This window comes from Astatotilapia calliptera, chromosome 8, assembly GCF_900246225.1.
Source record: "Astatotilapia calliptera chromosome 8, fAstCal1.2, whole genome shotgun sequence".
NCBI lineage: Eukaryota > Metazoa > Chordata > Actinopteri > Cichliformes > Cichlidae > Astatotilapia > Astatotilapia calliptera.
Genome location: NC_039309.1, coordinates 4,230,681 through 4,252,087, shown reverse-complemented (window position 1 = coordinate 4,252,087; position 21,407 = coordinate 4,230,681). Strand labels below are relative to the sequence as shown.

At 42.2% G+C, this 21,407-nt stretch overlaps 1 protein-coding gene across 4 annotated transcripts in view; it reads right to left on the bottom strand.

Annotated features, from left to right (window-relative positions):
- Positions 1-2,762: 2,762 nt before the first annotated feature.
- LOC113028027 (KAT8 regulatory NSL complex subunit 1) overlaps positions 2,763-21,407 on the bottom strand; it is a 43,265-nt gene continuing 24,620 nt past the window's right edge. For 2 of the 4 annotated variants that reach the window (XM_026177960.1, XM_026177959.1), the window contains 13 exons: positions 14,949-15,090; positions 14,645-14,728; positions 12,827-12,936; positions 10,734-10,875; positions 8,817-8,982; positions 7,032-7,187; positions 6,154-6,375; positions 5,887-6,041; positions 4,239-4,363; positions 4,095-4,152; positions 3,649-3,761; positions 3,305-3,557; positions 2,763-3,213 (listed from right to left, as the gene is read on the bottom strand). In XM_026177960.1, coding sequence (XP_026033745.1) covers positions 2,995-3,213; positions 3,305-3,557; positions 3,649-3,761; positions 4,095-4,152; positions 4,239-4,363; positions 5,887-6,041; positions 6,154-6,375; positions 7,032-7,187; positions 8,817-8,982; positions 10,734-10,875; positions 12,827-12,936; positions 14,645-14,728; positions 14,949-15,090 — 1,945 coding nt within the window. In that variant the 3' untranslated portion in view covers positions 2,763-2,994. The remainder of the gene's footprint in view (positions 3,214-3,304; positions 3,558-3,648; positions 3,762-4,094; positions 4,153-4,238; positions 4,364-5,886; positions 6,042-6,153; positions 6,376-7,031; positions 7,188-8,816; positions 8,983-10,733; positions 10,876-12,826; positions 12,937-14,644; positions 14,729-14,948; positions 15,091-21,407) is intronic. The other 2 variants (XM_026177961.1, XM_026177962.1) reach the window with 2 other exon arrangements.

Here is a 21,407-nt window from a genome sequence, read left to right as displayed (position 1 = left end):
CAACACTGGCACTTAAACAGTGAATAAAGGTAAAACCTGCTTTGATTTTATTTCTGAAGCAGCTGTATACTTTGATGTAATACCACTTTGCACCACAAGATGGAGCACTGTGTGTGAACTTTCTCAGGCTCTAGAAGGTGGAGGTTTTTTTTTTAAATTATGATTAATTGTTTTTAAAATTGCAGGCTTACGTTTTTTTAAATAAGGTAAGTGATCTACTTTAAAATGTCAGCCTGGTGAACGATTAGACTTTAGAGGACGCGAGCAGCAGCAAACATCTGGAAACATTAAAATGCACCTACTGGTGAAATGCTGCCCTCTGGTGGTGAATGTTTTCATTCACACGTTGAAACAAAAAGCACCTTTAAGTTGTCAGCGATAAGAAAATAGCAGTGCTATAGCTATAGGTTTATGCTTTTTTCTTTAGTGTTCGCTTTATTTTTAATTTCTTTCAGTTCAAAGTTCACAGCAGGCATCATAAAAACAGCCAAGTTTGAATAAACAGCCACAAGTTCTGTTAACAATTTCATCAAGTAAGGTTTTGTTTTTAAAGCCCAAAATAATTTTATAAATGTTTTAGCCAACCAAAAAGTTTTCACACTCAGTTTTAAACTGTAGTAACAGGTCAAAGGTCACCCATGTCAAAACAATGTTACTTAGTGCCAGGTTAGCACACTTATGGACATCATTCAGCTGAGATGAAGCTTTCTGAGCCGGCAGTCTGAGGATTGGTGCAGCGGTCACAACAGGAAGGTCGCTCTCGTCTCAGAGCCGCCAGGTGGCGTTTCAGTTTCGTCCCACAATCCAGGTCTAACTGCAGATTGTAGGTGTGTGTACAAACAAGACTTCTAGTTGTACTTTTAAAGCAGCAGCTTTCTCCTCAGGCTGCTGACAGCAGGTCAGTCATGTTTTATTCTCTTCCTGACATAATCCCAGAGGATAACTGGGTCTTCTTCTGGGAGTCAACTGGAGCTTTCTCTGGTGAGGCAGACACATTAACCAGTAAACTGTTTAAACCAGTCACCTCTCCACTGAAAGAAGTTGTGGCATTGAAACTCCTTTCAGCTGTTTAATCTAGAGTTTCACACCCTGAAAGAAGAGTCGCTCCATTTCCTGTTAACCTGCTCAAAGTGCTGCTGATTTTTCCAGCAGATGCCTCAACTCCCCATTTAATCACTGCCTGGGTGCCCGTGAGCCCGGGCGTACGTTCAACCCCAGCTGTGAACCTTTCACACCTCTGACAAAGTAAGTCAGAATTAAAACTCCTCGCTTCATAGTAAGAAAATCTTACTTTCTACATAAACCATTCATTTTACTGCGTTCTGATTGGTCGGTTATGGATTTAAAACAGGACACTTCAGTGAGGATGACACTTCCAGACGCAGCAGGTGGAGGTGGTGGTGTAATCAGGACGCTGATCACAGTTGTTTCACTTCATCAAATCTGACAGTAAAAATGTAGATTTCTGGCTCGTTCAGGACCACCTATGAAAAGTCTGCATTCAAACACCCGGAGCCAGAGGACAAACGCAGCGCTACACCTGCGAGAGGCGAGCGGTGACATCACACAGGTTAAAATGAGCTGAGAGCAGGACCACGGCACCAAGTTAAACATAAATGTTTTAATGGTACTATTTACAAAAAAAGAAAAAACAATTCAGCTTTTTGATTAGGTTATAACTGCTGCAACAATCAAACAGGTACATCGACATCTCGCTTAACTACAAAAAAAGAAAAAAAACAAACAGTGACTGAATGGCTGCGGGATAAAAAGGTGTAAAATGAAAAACCATAGATTTTTTTTGCATAGCAATTAGTTACTTTAAGGTGGAGGGAGGAGGAGTGTGTGAGGTTATATGGAGGATGTGGTGAAAATAAAATCCGGTCTGAGTGTGACGTTCGATCGATCGATCGGTCGGAGGGGGCAGCAGAAGATTTTTTCCCTTGGAGAACCTGAGCTCAGGGCGGCTTCAGCTGAGAGCTGCTACATGTGAAATGTGAGAGGAGGGAGGGCGGGGTTTGTTTGCCGCGCTGCGATTTGACGTTTCCATTTCCTCTTTTCTTTTTTTAAATTAAGTGGACGCCTTTGTGCCGTCGGGATCGGACGCAAGCGTGTTTGCTGACATGCAGCGGCGGCGCTTTGAGGGGTAAGTGCTTTAAAAAGAAAAAGAAAAAAAACACTAATAAAAAAACAAACTTAACGCCGCGTCTGTTTGTGCTGCCCTCTGTGAAGCTGAACTGAAAACAGAGGCAGCGGCGGGAGATCAAAAAAGGAATGATTTACTATTAAAAGGAACGCACAAAAAAGAAGAGGATGAGTCAGAACAGAACGAGAGAAAAACTAACAAAAAACACGTCAGGAATGAAAAAACAAACATAATGAAGCAAACCAGACTTGGCAGTTTAAAGAAGTGCTCTGGTGAGTTCAGGCGACCTCTAGTGGAAGGAGGGGGCACCACATCTCAAATGTTTCAGTTTTATTTGGATGAGGAAGGTCTGAGGGGGCGGAGGAAGAGGAAGGGCTGATTTTTTTTCTCCTTTTTTTTATTGTTTTATTTGTCACTCCACTAAAAATGTACATGGGAATTACAAGCAAACTAGTCAATAAAAACAAAAACAAAAAAAACCCTTTGGCCATATTTTTGAGGAGTCCGCTACATAGTGCGCTACGAGTGTACACGCGACGTATGAAACACCACTAAGCCCCCATGTACATTGTTTAGCCTACTACAGAAATTTTTTTGTAACGTGTTGTTTTTATACTTTTTTTTTTTTTAAACATTTATCTTTTTTTCTTTTTTCTTTCGTGTGACAAAAAACAAGTGTCGGGAAAGGCTTCTATCTCCGTAATGTTCACTAAAAACTGTGAAAGTATTAGACTGATGTTTGAATATCAAACAACAGGAACCCATTTAATGTTATTCTGCGCTGAGGTTCTGCTTGTTAATGCCAGAGAGGAGCTGTGTGTGTGTGGGTGTGTGGGGGGGGCCCTCATTCATCGGTGGGTGGAGGACTTGTGTTTTAGGGCGGCGCCACTGTTCTCGTCGTCAAGGGGCGGCTCTGCGTCATCCGAATCGAGGCGTCCGTAGGCCATCGCTCGGCAACCTGAGATGCTGCGCATCCTGGGCCTGACTTGGTGGTCACTCTCAGACTCGGGCTCTGGGGTCGGGTCTTCGGGCAGGGGGAAGCACCGGCGTTCCCACGGCGCCACCGTCTGGGGGGGGAAAAAAATGCGGGTGTTAAAAACGAATGAAAGTTTCAGACGCTTCACAGGCTGACTGATCCTCAGGGGTGGAGCTACGTACCCGCTCTTCGAAGGTGAAGTCTGGCGTGGAGCACCGCGTGTCCTCACTGGACAGGAGCCGGTGGGAGTCCCTCGAGCAGGGCGTGTGGGGGTTGGAGGCGGTGTCGGGGCTGGCGGGACTCATGGGCGACGGCACGTAGCTGTAGTCATGCAGCATTGGGCAGTGGCCCGGGTCGGGGGACGCGGGCTGAGGGGTGGGCGGGTTGGTCCCGCACAGCAGAGGTGTGGTGCGCCCGTCCACGGACTTGTACGACCTGAGGAAGAAACGGAGGAGTTGTCAATGTCACGGCTGCCGCGTGACAACAATCGCGAGGCGCTTACTGAGGCGTATGATGCTGCTCTTACCTGCTGCCCCGCCTCTTAGCAGGAGCCAGGGCCCTCCAAGTCCAGCGAGTGCGCTCCTGGTCCTCATAGGCCTGATGGAGCTGAATGAAAGCTGCGTCTGACAGGTCCTCCACCTGCAGAAACATCGCATGTCATCAGGACCCCCAAAACTCGTTTGCTTCAGTTTAATCATCAAACACTCTGAGAGAAAGCAGTTTGACCATCTGAGCTCGAACAACGACGCTGAGATGTTTTTATAACTTTTAATGTCACGCTAAGAATTTGAAAGAAGAGTTTTTAGGTTTTCAAAGCCTTCATGATTGCTTCACAGGTTAAAATGTACGAGTCAGATCTGACCACCAGGTGTCACTGTTCGCTCAGCAGCTCAGGATCTCCTGAACGGATCCTAACATCCCAGCTTAACACGTGAAATCTGATAAATACCACAGATGAGGTGGTTCTCTCACCTCGCGTTCGTTCTCCTCCTCGGTTATGGGCTGCGAGAAGGCGTCCACACACCGCCAGCTTTAGAAAACAAGACAAAAACGTGTGAGTGCAGGGAACCAGCAGCCACAGCAGAGTGGTATTTTTCCATGCAGGTATCGGTTTACCTGGGCGTGAGAATCTCTTTGTACTGAAGCTTCTCCACGCGGGTGGTGGCAGCCACAGACATGGGGATTACTATGTTGTTGATGTCGAAGGAGCTTTCACCTCGCCTCCTCTTGATTGGCTGCTGCTGGAGAACAAAGGAGGAGTGTAAACAAGCGAGACTTTACACAGAAGTCTGCAAACAATAACGACTCGACCGGCTCCGACACACTTTCAGCTCAAACGCTCTCACAGCCTGCAGGGAGGATGACACGTGTCATCATGTTAATCCAAAAGATGAAGGTTAATAGAAACTGAGGTCATCATGAGCTCACTTCACAAACACATTTGGATATTTACAATTTACAGGTTTCCTCCTTAATCCAAGGAGACTTTGTTTAATAAATGTTGTCCATGTTGGTGTAAAAGACCAGCAGGCAACAATTACACGCTCATGTTTTAGGGTGAGTGTGCAAATGAGCTGAAGATGCCCTGCAGGTCACAATCAGTTGGTCGAGTCTGCAGCATTTAACCATTTCTAGGTCCAAATACTCCTTCAGCTCCCGAAAAACAAACCGAGGCAAAACCGAGCGCTCCAGATTTATCCAGCTCCAAGAAAATCACCAGATGAACTTTAATATCCGTGAAAAAGAGGCTTTACGAGGTTTAGAGACTCAACTTTGGATGTAAATGAAGACAAAACATCATTGACTTGTAACAAGTTTGTGAAGATGAGTACATGCAATTCAATACAAGCACAAAAAAGACGTAGGACGAGTTAAATTGCTTCCAAAAGTTCACACGGCAGGAAGAAGACGCTGAAAGCAGACTGAACTTCAGCCGTGAGAACCTCTGGAGTGAGCCCATCCACAGCAGCAGGTTAATCAGTAAAATGCTGCTTCATGGTTTCAGATTACTCGCTAAGAAGTCCTGAAGCTAAGCTAAGCATCCACACAGACAGCCTGATTCTGAAGTGTGAAAATAATGAATTAAAATAAAGTAAAATTATTAAAATAATAATGATGAAAATGAGAGAAAAAAGCAAAAACAAAAACAAGCCCAGACAGCGCAGCACGTTAAAGCGCTCCGACCACGAACGGGGTCACAGATCACGAGTTACAGAGCGGATACAGCAGCAGCTGGCGCAACGAGTCTGCCGAGTGTTTTTGTTTCCTGCTGCTTTTTCTGCTCCAGCAACCACAAAAAAGTTTCAGCTCGAGTTTAACGTCTGAACCTCCGCCCAGCGACAAACACTGTGTGATGAGTGTTTATCGAGGGAGTGTTCTTCTCACACCGAGCCTCAACTTTTACTTTTGTTCGCATTAATGGCGCCAAAAACGCATCAGACAGTGACGCTCGCAGCTTGTTTGCATGCTGCCGCCGCAGAAGTCTGTTTGTTTCCCGTCTTCCTCACTACAGCACAGCTTTCCCACACACACCCCGTCTAAGACTTTCCCTGGAACACATTTTTTTAATGCTGTGCTTGTCATCTTGTGTCATGTGAAACCATCAGATTTCCACGCAGCTACTGAAATAAATGAATGTCATTAATAAAATATATGACTGCAGTAAAGCCTGCTTTAAAAAAAACACAGCAAGCATTTTTAAAAACCCCGGACTGATGATTTGAATCATCCAAATAAGGTGTGAGATCTGGGGTGGCGTCCTTACAGGCGTGCTCGGGACACTCTGGCTGCTCAGGCCCAGCGGCACAGAGTTCTCTGAAGATGTGGACAGCTGGCGTGTTAGGGGGCTGTGCAGGGACGAGTGCATGTTGGCTAGAGTCGTGCAGGGGGTGCTCGAGTCCATGAAGAGCTTGGGGGAGGCTGGAAGAAAGAAAGAAAGAAAGAAACAAACAAAGAAACAAAGGAAAAGTCAGGCGGGTTCACTGATGGGACCTCAGATTAAAGCAGTCCCTGCTGCAGACGTGTAACTCACAGTCCGCTCTCTCCAGCGAGTGCTCCCTTATTCTCTTGCGGCTGTAGTTCTTGTCGTACGGCCCTAACGGGGTCGAGATGGCCTGCAGCCGCTCTGTCTTGCACACAGCCTGGCCCTCCAGCCTGGCCGCGTTCATCACGCCGCTGCTGCCGCCGCCGCCAACGCTGCTGTCAACTGTCCTCGACTTCTCAGCGCTTCTCTTGTGGCTCAATCCTGCAACACCAGGAGTACATCAGGTTACTGTCATATATGTCACAGGTTAGGACAACTGACGGCGCTTCCACAGTCATGGACGTTTACATTACACATTAAAACAAACATGTTCAGATAATAAAAATTTACTCCAAGACTTTTGTTGAGTTTAAAAATCCACTGCCTGAAGTTTTTAGTTGGCTTATGTTCATATGTCAGATATTAAATCTTCACGTGTGAGATGGTGGAATTAGTAAATGCGTATTTTCTCCTCTAGGATAACAACCAATCAACAGCTGCTCTGTTCTCAGCTGAGTGGATATGACATCGAGATCGGGCCTTCTCAGAAGGCAGATTCTTTTCTGAGAAGCGTCTCATTGCGTGAAATTAGGAAATACGGCAGCTACTAGGACAGAGTGAACTGTGAAACCTACACAGCTGGAATTAAGCAGAAACCTGACCTGAACAACAATCACACTGTGTCCCAATAATGTGCTGACTTTAAAAATGACATTTCGTAACATCGTACATTTGTACACATTTGTCTGTTTCTTCACGTCTTATATTTATTTTGAATGTGAGAGGTCGTATTTAAGTCTGGGTGATGTGATCTCAGAGGCGTCGCTGTGCTCGTGTGCTGCCGTCAAATGGCAGAAAGCTGCCGCTCGGACAGCTCCCATACTTACTGACTGCCATGAGCGAGTTGGTGAACTTGTGCTTCTCTTTGGATGAGGAGAGCTTGTGTTTGAGGGAGAGCTTCTTCAGTGGTTTGCTCCTCTCCAGTGACTTGGTCTGCCACTGGCTCTTCATCACCTGCTGCAGGCGCAGACCTATACAAACGTCTGAGGAAGACAGCGGCAGAGGAAACGAGACTCAGAAAAATCAACTTCCTGAAGAAAATTTTATGCTTTCCCTCATATTCTGTCAAATACGTTCTTGTTATGGTGACGGAGGTTCACGTTAAACACGGTGAAACTTTCAAATTAACGAGGTCAGCATATGAGATAAATGCTGACTCAGTCTCGGGCAGTTTTTTTCTACACTTGGCTCTTCTCAGGCACACATCTCGACCTTCCAGATGTTTCCAAGGGGCAGCCAATCAGGAGCTTACTTTTTTCACACAGGAGGACAAACTGAGGGCACTTCTGTAACTACACTCACATTACCCCCACCAGGGGGCAAAGTTTTCCGTGGATGTGTTAAAACTCAAATGTAATGAGGGTTAAGTGTTGAGCGTTTTTAGGCAAATTGAGGTTCAGATGAGCAGATAGTAGCATAAACTGATATTACATCACAGTGCAGCCCAACTTCAGCTAATAAATATATTCCCTCAGGGTTTTTTTTGTTTGTTTTTTTAACCCCAGAGGGAATATCCACTACTGAAGCACTACTACTAGAACAAGAACGCAGCAGTAACGCACATACAGGCTGCCAGACACCATTAAGCAACAAGAACAGGAGAAGAAAGCGCTGTAGCTACCAGGGATCAGACTGGTAAGGTCTGTATGGAGCTGTGACATTGCATGCTGCTGTACTCGCAGGAGAAAAAACACAAATATCTGCCACAAATCTAGCATTTCAAGTAGTCTGGGGTGGAGGGTGGGTGAAATTATCATCCTTAATATGAATCATGCCAAGTCCAAGAATACAAAAGACATATTCCTAAAATTAGTGCTATAAACTCTTGAAGAGTTTTCTGCAGTTTAGTGATTCACATGAAACAAGCCTCAGAGCAGCGGTCCAAATGTTCACTAATAACCTTTAAAGTCACCTCCAAAATGTTCCCCCTTTGTTTTAGTGTAAACAAATTTAGGTGCCCAGTGAAAATTACATCCATGAGACACCCTGAAATAGCTTAAGAAAAAACAAAATGATTAAACAGTGAAAAGAAAACACGACATCACATCTCCTCTGGGCTCAGAGTTTCAGAAATAACCCAGTTAAATTACAGGAAAACAGACGAGCAGCCCACAACCCAGACTTAAGACAATTACACTTTTCCCCCCTGTATAATTAAAAAATAAAACTTATTTCCTGTCATTTATTGGTTTGTTGGTTACACATTTTATTTATCGTTAAGAGCAAAAATAGAACACTAAACTGCCTGAAAAGTTTTGCCCTCCCTCTGGGAGCAAATCAGACGTCCTGATAGGCTGAATCTGGCACCAGGCTGTGTGCTTTACACTGCAACCTTAGATAATCTATTCTGTGAGCTTCAGCCAAACCTACTGCTTCATTTGTCCGTGTCGTGTAAAACTGTTCATGTTTTGATTTGCAGTAAAGTCAGAAATTCCTGTCTTCATTTATGTGAGTTCCTTGCTGCGCAGAGAGAGAGAAGACTCTAAATGACTAAATATGTTCAGCAGAACTTCCTGCTGAGCTCACAGCCACGCCTTGTTTGTCTTCCCCTCTGAATGTAAAGGAGGAAATGGCTGCGTAAACTCAAGCTCCGCTCTGAGACCAGCACTGACCGTCGGGGAAGGAGAGGATGGGGTGGACGCCAAGATCCAGCCTTGACAGGCGCTCCAGGGTGGGCAGCTCGTACTGAGGGTCCTCTCTGGGGGTGGGCCAGCCACCGCACATCACACAGGTGGGGTTAACCCTGCAGTTACACTGGATGCAGCTGCTCCTCGGGGCCTGCCAGGAGGACAAACGAGAGCGGTTGCAAATCATTCACAGCCAAGCTGTGATTATTAATAATTCAGCGGCTTCACTGACACGGCCGTTAAACACTTATTGAGTGAGTCATGCCAGAAAATGTTCTGCTCTTTAGAGCCGCTGACGTCATGCTCCGTGTGCCTGCTTTATGTCTATTCCCCCCATTTTTAAAATTACTCTATTATTAGTTCTGCTGGTACTTTACTGAAACTTTCTCTTTTAATAGATACAAAAACAGAACAGACTGCACCCGCTCCTTAAGCTCCTTGTTGAATTTTATCTAGATTTTCTTCTTTTCCATTGACCTTTTGTATTTTATTCTATTTTTTTCCTATTTAGCTGTGCCATTTTTTTTTCATACTGAGCCATTTCAGTTTGTGTTCCACTCTATTTAAGCCATGTTGTGTTTAATGAGTTTGGTCCTCCTACTAGAACCCCCCCCCATATAATCAGACAATACCTATTAGAATTTGTAAATCACTGGTGTTCAAAAGTTCCTCTGCAGAAAATGTCCTCCATCTCATCTGAGATATCAGCTCCTATTTTGATTATGTTTTGCTAGATGAACGCGCGTGGACGTATCTGACACCGGTTTAGTTCGCTGTACTTCGTCCCACAGAAATAATCAGTGTTTCCTCCTCACTACTGAAACCAACCATATTATTACACACTAATATAGTACATTTAAATCTCTTTCAGCACACTCTTTAAAGAAGCTGTGGTAGTGCCTCAAGTTTCTATGCTATGATTTAGGGAGTTTCCTGGTGTAAAATCAGGTGGTCTCTGAGCCACTTGGTTTCACTTTTGCCTTGTGATGTGCTCCATGATGAACAGATCATCACCAAACTATCCTGAATCAGTGGAAGACGATGAGTCCACAAAGTGATCAACCTGGGGCTTCGATAAGGAGGGAACATAAACCAATCAGGTCAACACTGTAAATACTGACACTCTGTAAACATAAAAGTGGGGTTATTTATAACTAATCATGAAATGATTAAGATTATTTTTCACTACATCATAAAAACATGTTAAAAAAGAGAAGCTGTTTTAGAGGCACAGCATTTTAAAACGACAGCTGTGAACGATTTGGATTTTATAATGTAAATAGTTGTTTAATGTAAAAGATGCATTAAGCTTCTTATGTCCTGCTGAACTGATAGGATTTTCTCTCTTTCTGAATCATGTGGTTCACCATGCTTTGATTTGAAGGACCTTTTTGTTGTTTCTTTGAAAGTCTGTTTTTTTTCCTTTTTAAAAATATTGTTTATAAAAACAAGCAGGAGAAATATGACTGCATAATTGTAGTAGTAGTAGAATTTTTTAAGTTAAAAGCCTCAACACATTTAGAGACTTAAAGTCACACTCAGTCTCCCAGAGAGTGGGAAGGGGTGTAAACAATTAGAGAAACGTTTCTATTCCCCCCTCAACTAAAACTTGTGAGTCGTCACATGGGGCCATTACTACCCTTTGTTGTTCGACTCTGAATAAAGATGCCCTACTTTCCCCATCTCTCGTTTACTCAGTTATTAGGTCACGCACCAGCCGAAGAGTGAAGCCTAAAACACTAGGCGCTGTCTAACAAAAAGCCCTTTCACTGCTCTTAAATGTGCGAAACTGAACATTCAGCATGTTCGCGCCGTTTCCACAAAGACTCCTTCACACGCGTGTGCCCTTGCAGCTTCTTTCAAGTGAAACTCAAGAATAATCACACAGAGCAGAAAACTCACCTTGCCGTTAAGGTTGGGCACAGTGTTGGGCTGAATGAGTCGCCGCCGGCGGCAGCTGATTAGCGGCCGCGTACGTGCAGCCACGCATGTGCTGTCGTAGGCCGACGGCTGCTGATGCTTGGCGTCTGTGCTCTCTGCCATCCTACAACACGGAGAGAAGATTTAGCACCTGTTAAAAGCTGGCGTGCTCGTAGCTGTGAGTGCATCTCATTAGCTTAAAACTCATCAATGTGACTTTAGCTGCCAGATGTGCTACACCTCAGAGATAGCAGACTGTACTAGCAGCTGTACAGTCTGTATGATACAGTGCCCAAAGTATTATAAACTTTGCAAAACAAAAAACTGCAAATATTTTAAAAAAAAAATTACTGAAAAAAATTTTTAAAAAAAAATCGAAATCACTGAGCACATCAAGCATCCTAAACTCTGGATTCAGGCTTCAAGATAATAACAAGACATGTGAGCTGACCCTATGTGACAGGATTACAAATAACCATCTGTGAGGACATTTTCACACTCTTTCTTGTGTTTGGAACAATACTTAATCGAATGTATTATAGAGTCTGAATATTTCAGGATGTAACTTCAACAGTTTCCACACACAAACATTGGACACACAATTCAATACATTGTCCTATGACACCTTTTTATTATAATTAATTAAAGTCAACTGGTGCCCCTTCAGAAACCTTAGCATGAACCTACACAATAAAAATTTACCTTGGGATGCGGTTGTAGCACCATACGAGTGGGTTGAAATTTGGTGCATTTTCAGAGCAAATCAATTCTACACCCACTCCAAGTGACTCTAACCCACAGGTTCAGGAGCAAAACTGCACCAATTTTAATGTCTATGATGTAGAGGCACATAAACAAGCGTTCGCTACAGAAAACTTTATCCAAAATACACTTTTCACAGGTCAGTATGTGATAGGAGATTTCTTTTGTGTTAACAGAGCTTAAATGTAATTTTCAGGGCTGACAATTTCTTGTAAATATCACATTTACTTGAAAAAGAGGAAACTCCGATTCACCCATCGACGTTTAAAGAGCCTGTATTTAGCAAATTATTCACAGCATGAAGGTAAAATTCTGTACTGCTTCATTAAAATCCACTGAAGTCATTACTGAAAGTAAAGCCGATTCTGTCAGGTGGCTTCCTATTTGGTTACCGTAATTTTAAAAAGAATGACTTATTCTCATATGGCACTAACAACAGGAGATGGCCTGCTTTAGAAACCTTCATCAGCAATGAGGAAGCTGCCTGAGCACAGCGTGTAGGAGGCTGAGCTCACACGATTATTACTTACTTCATTCTCACAGAGGTCATTACAGTTAATTAAAATGAAACTAAAACCAAAACCAGGTGAAAAACAACCTATGCACACTTACAAAAACAAATGTTATGTAGATTTTTGTACAGAAGTTCACTGACACATATCTACAGGACTGTGTCCACTGACTGCGTGAAATGAAAAAAAATAACTGAAACTAATAATCAAAACAAAACCGAAACGGAGAAAATCATCCTGAAAACTAAACACAACAGAAACAAAAATAAACTAAATAAAAATCCCTGATTCAAACACGGGTGCAGTTCAACAAACTTTGCACTATTGAGCTGGAGGTTAAAGTTTCATGTTTCATGTTCATGTCTCATCAGGCGGCATCTAGCAGCTACACTTTCACATTTGCTAAGAAAAAAATGAGTTCAGGGAAGCTGATGTTTAGAAGATGTGCCAGTTTTTTTTATAAAAAATGCAGTATTAAGACTACAAAAAACAAAAGTCACAGACAAAGCTTTGTCCATAGTGGATATTGTGATTGCGTGAAAAGCACATGAGACAAATATTATAGTTGGGTCCATTTATTACCACAGCAAAACACCACTATGCAAAGATGACTAACGTGGATGTTTTTCCAGCTGAAATGTCTGCTGTGAAAAAGGTTAATTACTTTTCTACTAATCACTCCAGCTAAAATCAGCATCTCTCTAACTGCAAATCCAAACGAAGGACTCCCCTCTCGCGTTTCCTGGAAAGGCAGCGAGCCTTTCCGAGAACTCAAAATGAGGTAATCATTAGCAGCTGTACCTGCTGAGGACGCCGTTGACTGGCTGCCCGTTTTGACCTTTCCAAGGGCCCGGCTCTGTGCTGCTGATATGGGCGGTGCCCGTGTGCTCCAGACGTTCTGAACCGGCGTCCTGCATCGACAGATAAGACCAAAACCAGTTAGACTACACCTCGTGTTAACTGGCAGGCTGACCACGCTGAACACTCAGGCAGCCGGCGGTATTTCAGGAAACTGCATTAGAGACAAACTAAATCATCTTGGTCCTGTGGCCTTGAATTATTCAGTCCAGATTTGGGCTAAGGCCTTCACTCTCCCAAGGCTTAAACCATCAAGATAAAAAACCTGAAGCACTTTTTCCGCAAGCTTTTACACAAGTGAACAGTTTCATGATTCCAGTCAACCTTGTCTCATTTCACAAACATCTGCTCCACATTTCTCTATCATTTCAACTCAATAGCTGAGCGTGTGTTATTTGTACTTTACGTCTTTGCAACATTTTGATATTTTTATTTTAAACAGTTTTTTAAAAGCTTGTGTTAAATATGTCAAGTATAATGAAACGTGCTACTATAAACAACTGCCATTTATATAGCAGCTTTGCTATCAAATCGGATTACCTTAAAGACAGAAAAACATTTAATTTAATGAGGTTCAACATGCAGTAGAGCAAATGTACACCGCTGCAATGGGAGGCTGCACAGCTGCAGCTGAACAGACAAACAATTTAAACACCCAGACAGGCCGACTCATCAAGAGAAATTATTTGGATCTGAGGGTTAGGGAGCTTTTTTTCCTTTCTAAACTGCTTTGATTCGGTCAGACCTGAGGAACAGATAAGAACACAATTTCCCGTGAACACTTACCATTTCATTTCCACCTGTGTGAAAACAAACAAGCTCAATATTTCAGTCATTCTCAGGGATAGACTAAAGCAGAGCTGCTTATATTTACCCACTAACACAGCATCCGAAGATCAAAGTGCTGAATAAAGGCTACAACTAATATTCATTCATTAATATTTATTTATCTTTACATTATACACTTGAGCCAAGAATGAATGGGGTTATTTATAAGAATTGATGAAGGCTAAAGATTTTATCTTGCACCATTTTCTATTTGTTGGAAGAACAAGAAGAAAATTTTGTAACCTTACTGCTGTCTAATTTTGTTTTTGTATTCTTCCCTTTGTATTCACAAAAACTGATCTGAGGCTCGCCTCTTACATAAATCTTTAAACTCATCTTCATTCAAAAATAATCCCTTTGTTAAGCTTTCAGTTCATCTCGGTTCATCCTCCGTCTTAAACAGTTTCAACTTATTCTGATTAGTTGTGCATCTCAAAAATAAGGTTTGGACAGTTGGTGGGTGGAGCTTGTGCAACTTGCAGCCAGAGCTGTGTACCTGAGATGATGGGATCAGCCTTGCTAAGTAAGAAAAGGGGGGCTATGAAAACCGTGTCAGCGGTTGTATTTTAATGCAGGCAAAATGTTTTTCTAAATCAAAAGAATATAAAAATAGTAAAAATTGCCATTTTAACTGAAAACAGTCTGTCTAATCTATCCAAGATAGCGGCTGGGTTGATTAAAGACAACCTCTGTCTTGAACTGTTTACTGCTTTATCGACTGACTCACAGGGATTACTCGTGCATACAGTGACCTCATTTTTTTAAATGTTTGTCCTATTTCATGTGACCATGTACAAATGCAATAATACATGTGACAGAAATTATGTAAAAACAATAAAAAGGTCAACAAAAAGAATAAAAACAATGGTTTTAAGCCACTAGCAGCTACTGTTCTATTAAAAAGACAATTTTTAAAGAAACAAATCTGTTTACCTGAGTGTTTACAGGCTCTGCTTTTACTTCTGTCCCACCTGCAAGCACCCCACTTGGCGAAACACCTCCCAGCTCTACTGAGCCCTGAGAAATCGAGAGATGAGAGTTATACTTTCAATTCAAAGATAAAGAAATTAATACAAGTTAAAATGCATCACAGAGCTTCTTCATCCTACAGTGTCAGTGGAAATACACATAAAAGGACTCTTTTCTGATTTTATTACACTTGATGGAAGATTTTTCTGCACATCAGAGAAAAAAAACCTAAAATGCACAGACGTGTCTAATAAATGGAAGGACTGACCTTGCTGGCGCGGATCTGTCTGTAAATGTCCGTCTGCTGTCGGATGCGGTACTCCAAGTCCGAGATGTGGGCCTGGAGCCAGTTCCAGTGGCTGATGATGGCAGCTCTCTCCACGGTGTAGCGGCTCTCTGCTCGCTTCCATCTGCAGGGGGGATGACACGAGTGTTTAAGTTATGGTCAACAGAAGATACTCTGGGTGATAGTGATTTATGTCACGTGTGTCCAGATCAAATCTACTCTTCACTACTTTAGGTTCTATTTATTTGAGCCAAACCAGCTGTAGCAATGGTTTGAATTCCACAGACACATTGAACTAGACAGACAGGCACACCTAAAAAAAAAAAAGCCAACGGGCTAATACAGAATACAACAAAAAGGAAGGTTTATGCTGCAGGCAGACAATCTGAACTGAGGCATCAGGACCTCTGATGGATTTCGATCCACCAGTCTGAGGAGATGAGCCAGGCAAAAAAAAACCCCAGTGAAATCTAAAACCACGTTCTTATAAGCTTCCTTTTATGTGATGCTGTATCTCTCACCATTTTTTCATCTCCCTTTTAGGACTCTATCATATAAATAAAGTTCTTATTTACTACTACATCTTTACTGCGAGTAAATGCCCTGTGTTAGCCATGTGTCTTAAATGTGCTGTTATTTTGGTGTTTAAATTCACACATATGCACAAAGATAAGGAACAACCAATAGCAAGGAAGAGTCTCGAAGCTGATGCACTGAAAAGAGTCAAATCAAAGTACGGAGGAGCTGAGGGGGGTTTCAAAAGGCTGCAATGTACAAGTAGTTTTTTTTTTGTTTTTTTTAAGTACTTTGTTTTTAATGAAACTTTCTACACACCTTGTTAAGCCTTACAAACATATGTGCAAGATCAAAGTTAAAGATTAATCATTGTGCTTTGATTGCAAGGTCTAATTCAGGCTTGTGAAACAAGCGAGTTGCTTTCATGGTCTTATCTTGTTCAATTGTCCTTAGGTTGGACTGGGGTGGGGGACAAAAACAAACTAATTTCTTTTCACAAAGGTCAAATTAAATAGAAACACCAATGAAAAACAACTTTATATCCAAGGCTGTAATTTTAAATAAAAAGGACTAAACAGCCTATGAAGTGAAACAACATATTTATCTCACTGAGATTAATTACTCATCCTGTCCACTCAACTGAATTGTGGTGAACTTCAAACTCACATAATCTTTATTTATTGAGCTTTCTCATGTAAAAATCCCCCAACCTCACACCAGGAAACAACTTGATAAGCAGCATGTTTTATTATTGCAGTTTGATGTTCATAGGTCACATGTAGGTTTTAACACAGCCAGCTGATGAAGGCTCAAAACATATCAACAGACTATTGTGTGAAAAAGAAAACACACCTAATTTACTGAAACTGTGGGACAGTATTATTTTCTTTTATAAAGGATGTTTCAGTGTACACTCTGCTACTAAAGGAGGTAATAAAGGAAGCACTGAAGCACCCTTCCTTAGCATTTAAGGAATTCAAACAGCTTTTATTGTGTCTGCCACACAGACACCTCCAGGTCATTTCAATCAGCAACCTTCATAAGAAAAAACGACCAGTCGGCATCAGCCCTCATCTCGCTGGGACCCAGTGTGGACTTTAGTGAAGCTCCACTTATTTATGCAACTGGTCTTCAACTACAGTTATTAGTCTGTTCCCAGTTTATATAAGTACTTTCCGGTGTTTTACTGAACTATTATTAAACACTAAAATTGATTATTTGGAGCATTTCCGCTGTCAGACTGCAGAGGTCAGTGAATCAGCGTTATAGCAGAGCTCCCAGCAGTGGCAGCTGCAGGCAGCCTGGAAAAGCATTAGAGTCAAAAAATAACATGATTAGGCATGCATTATAAATATGTGGAGAAATTAAAAATTAAAGAAAAAAAGAACTGGGGGTTTCCACTGCAGGGGTATGCTCTGTGAGAAAGGAACGAGTGCCAGCTGAGAGCAGGGTACTCCATTTTACCAGTATGACACACAGAATGGCCATTTCAAAGGCAGACATGAGAGGAAAATGTCTGCTCCTGCACAGTGCGGAAGCAACCACAGAGGGCGCCATTTCTTCCAAAGACAGGGCCGCAGAGGCTGTGGATGAACAATGAAGGTAATGACTCAGATAGCAGACAAAGATAGACCTTGCACTCCCTCTTTTTCCTCTCTTCCCCACACACCCTAACCTGTTTTCAATTTCCAGAGCCTCCACCAGGGCAGAGGTAGATGGGAGAGAAAGACAAGGGAGATGGGAAGGGTCGCTCTGGCAGTCTGGAGAGGAACAGACAGGCCTTAAAAGCAAATCTACAGGGCACAGGGTGCAGGAGGGGGGTGGGGCTGGGTGCAGACGCTGGAATAACCAATAATCCAACCAAGAATCCCGCCTTACTGAGGTGCTGAGCAGAAACAGAGCTCCTCTGGCAGATGACGTCCATCACGGAGCCGATCAGTGCAATCAGAGACATTCCGATTTCTTCCTTGACACATCTGCTAGTCTTATGTCCCCGTTCACTACGACATAGTATGGAGGACAATGCTGTAAATACAGCTGCAGTGTTTCCTGCTGGCACTACTTCCTGTTGCTGTTACACACACACACACACACACACACACACACACACACACACACACACACACACACACACACACACACACACACACACACACACACGATCAGTTCCATTTAGTCCCTTTGAATTAGAAGTATCAAACATGAGACCCAGGACCTAAAGCCAGCTCACCAAAGGGTCCAAATTCAGCCTACTTGATGTCCAACTGCAGTAAAGGTACTGACTGACATTCTGGAGAGTCTTGCACGCAAGTACAATTGGTCCTCTTATAATCATTAAAATAATTTGTCTGTCTTGCTTTACTTAGCACAAGCATCAAGTTATATGCACTTAAGGTAAAGAGGGGTGTGTCAAACTGCCACGTCATTTCCTACGGTATTTCTGAGCCACGTGAAAGTTCAGCAACTATTACACAACATAAAAATCTGTTAGAAACTGCAACCAAATAAATTTTAAACATTCTTCAACTGTGACAATCTAAAGTCAAAATCTTGTTTTTAAGCTCTGAGCAAAGGACATCACAGCTAGTAGATGAGCCTGATACGTAATGTATGTAAAAGAGAGGCCTCTCACATACAGTTTTTAAACAGCCCTAATAAAAGAACATTTCCTCCAGATATTTTCTGTACTCAAGAATTCAAGAGGGCACACAAGCGCTGTTAAATATAATAATAATAATAATAATAATAATAATAATGATGGGTGACTTATCCAACCCTTTATTCTTCTAGTGTCTGTAACTTTGAAAATATTGATAGCATGAAAGTAAAATTTGGTATGTGTTCATTAAATATGGTTATTATACAAAGATCAGCAGTCACATAAAGACAGCCAAACCACCAAGGCGAGTGAGGATACATCAGCTCCTTAAAAGCAGAAGCAAAACATCACAGACATGATAAGGAAAGGCTGAACGGGAATGAAGAGCTTCAGTCCTTAGGACACCTCATCAGCACTGACAGACAATATCCCAGGTAAGTTAAAATAATCCACTCTGAAAGTGCAGAACAACCTAAAATCAGATAACAGAAGAGAAGCAGCAAGAGCTTCAGCTGCAGTTTACAAAAGCACAAACAGAGCGATCATTACAAGTCCAATGACCTCAATCACCAGGGTGACTGAGGAGGTTGAGAAAGAGGAGGGGTCAGTTAGAAAGAACCCACTACTATCACCCATTCTTTCTCCCAACGAGGAGCTCCTCCCCTCCTCTCTAATCAGGACAAATTTTCCTCCCCCCTCAACTCCCACATACACACACAAAGTGCCAGCAGCAGCCGGTTCGGTGGCCGTTTTCTGGCTGTCAGCAGATTCTCCATTGTGGTGCTTCTCTGGATGCAGCACATATGTCGTCTATAACATAGTGACCCCTTCAAAAACCACCATAATCGCTCAGTAACGCTGCCTCTCAGTAAAGCTCTCTCTCAAAAACCAGCAGGTCCTGATATCCCATCCGCTGGACACATGACGCTGCCTCATGTGAAAACAACCAGTTTTCCTATGGATGTTAATCAGGGGTGCAACAACCCGACATGTGGACCAGACAATGGTCCAATCTTTACTCAAAAAGGCTAGACCTGATATTCAGATTTGGTGTGCAGTAGTTTGGTAACAAAACGATGAGCAGTGCATAGGGATTTCTCACCTGCTAGTAAGGATGAACCAACCTGATATCTTAATCAGATGTTAGTATCCTGATCAGATATTGGTGAACTCAACATACTGACCTAATGGCTGATCTGTTTAATTCCTTTCCACAATGCACTTTTATCTCATCATGAGGTAAGAGCAGCTAGCACAAGCGTTGCATAGAGGATGCCAACAAATGGGAGAGGAAAAAAATGCTTATCATACATGATGTGGTATAAATTGCTTAAGTCACCAATTTATTTCTTGACTATATTGCATTATGCTTAACTGCTCAGTGTGTGTGTGTGTGTGTGTGTGTGTGTGTGTGTAGGGCTGTTCGATATAACGATATATATCGAATAACGATATAAAAACGTCTATTGTTTCATTTTACGCTATCGTTTGTTTCGTGGTGTCGCAAAATAAACTATTTACAGCAATATTTTTTCATCGTTTTGATGGTCACTGTAGTGGCTATATTAATTTCTTAAAGTTCTCCCTTTCTCTTATATTTAATATAACCACACTACAGACAGGCAAGCGCTTGTTTTTATGCGTTGTTGTTAGCAACAACGACGGTTAAACCACAACGTTTCCGCTAGTTTATTTTCCACATAAACCTTTCACAATAAAGCTCAAGATCCTGTTGAGACTTTTCAAAATAAACTGAATCACGTGAAAGATGCAGAGTATTTACGGATAAGAAGCAAAAAAGAGCCGCCAGGTGCTAAAAAAATAAACCTTAGACTCAAACGTTAGAACAGGCTTTTCCCCGCAGCACGCCGTGTAATAAATACTCACAAAGAAAACGGTGGCCGTTACAACCTGTCTAAAAATGTATAGTTTCATGCATCAGTTAAAACACTCGACTCTAGGTCCATGACGCCCAGCTGGAAACACTTCACGCAAGTCGAGCTGCCCGAGATTCACAGAATTTACAGAAAATGTTACATTTTTGTGATTTATATCGTTATCGGACGATAGATGTCTTAATATCGGGATATGAGATTTTGGTCATATCGCACAGCCTTGTGTGTGAGAACACAGATGACTCATCTGCTACAGACCAAATCTACCCAGACGTACAAATGAAGTAACCCAAAGATAATGATGTGTTCTCACCGAACATGAATAAACTTTTGTCCTGCATCACACAGTCTACCACTCAAAAGCCACCAGATGAGGAAGAGTACAACTGATGGATGAAATCTAGTTAATGCAACATACTGCCATGAAGTGCTTTCCCTGTACAGCAGCGAAGGGTTTTTGCGATGCAGAATGAAGCAAATTCTTTGCTGAAAATCTCACACTATGAGCGAGACATTTTTGTCTGCGGCTCACTTGTTTACTTTCAGGCCTGTACACAAGGCAGGAGGTAGAAAGACAATTTGGTGGAGCAATTGCTGGGAAGCTATTATTGCAATAATATGCCAATATAATGAATTACATTTTATGCGCAGAGTAAGTAAAGCAATCTTTAAGCTGAACTAGGGCTGCTCAATTAATCGAATTTTAATCACGATTACGATCTGGGCTTTCAACGATCATTAAAAATGACTGAGCCGATTATTAGCCCCTCCCTAATTTATCCGCGACACCTTAAAGGCCGTTCCGTGAAAATATTGTCGGGCATAAACCGGTCCGTGGCGCAAAAAAGGTTGGAGACCGCTGATTAAGAGGACCCGAGGGAAGCTCGGAAAGCTAAGCAGAAGTTATTTGGAGAGTGACTGCCGTTGGTTGAAAAGAGAGTTTAAAAAAAAAAAAAAAAAAAAACTTCAGTGGTGTTGCACACTATTTTATATTATTTTTTTAAAGTCATTGTTAACCCTTTAAAGCCAGTCAGAGCAGCACGCTCCGTTTTGCGTAACTATTTTTAAATCCCTGTAGAACCTGAACCGTGTAAGCTAGCGCAATAATTTGTTTTGCATATGAAACCGGAGGAGTTGTACTTACATCTGATGCCATCAGCTTGTCCTCGGTCACGGTTGCGTTCCACATATAGCTTTGCAAAAATTGCATAAAAAGCGCTTGCAGGAACAAAAACATAATATTCCAGAAACACGCTTTGCCGTTCCTATCAGCTGTTCGTAACACTTCCCACAGTGAAATGATGCACATGCTGTTTTCTTTGCAAATTTGCATCATAGGATTGTTTTTTGTTTTTCCTGCAGTATATAAAAATTGCTGTATCTCCAAAATAAAACTATGAAGACACTCAAAATAAATTTCCTGTTGTTGTA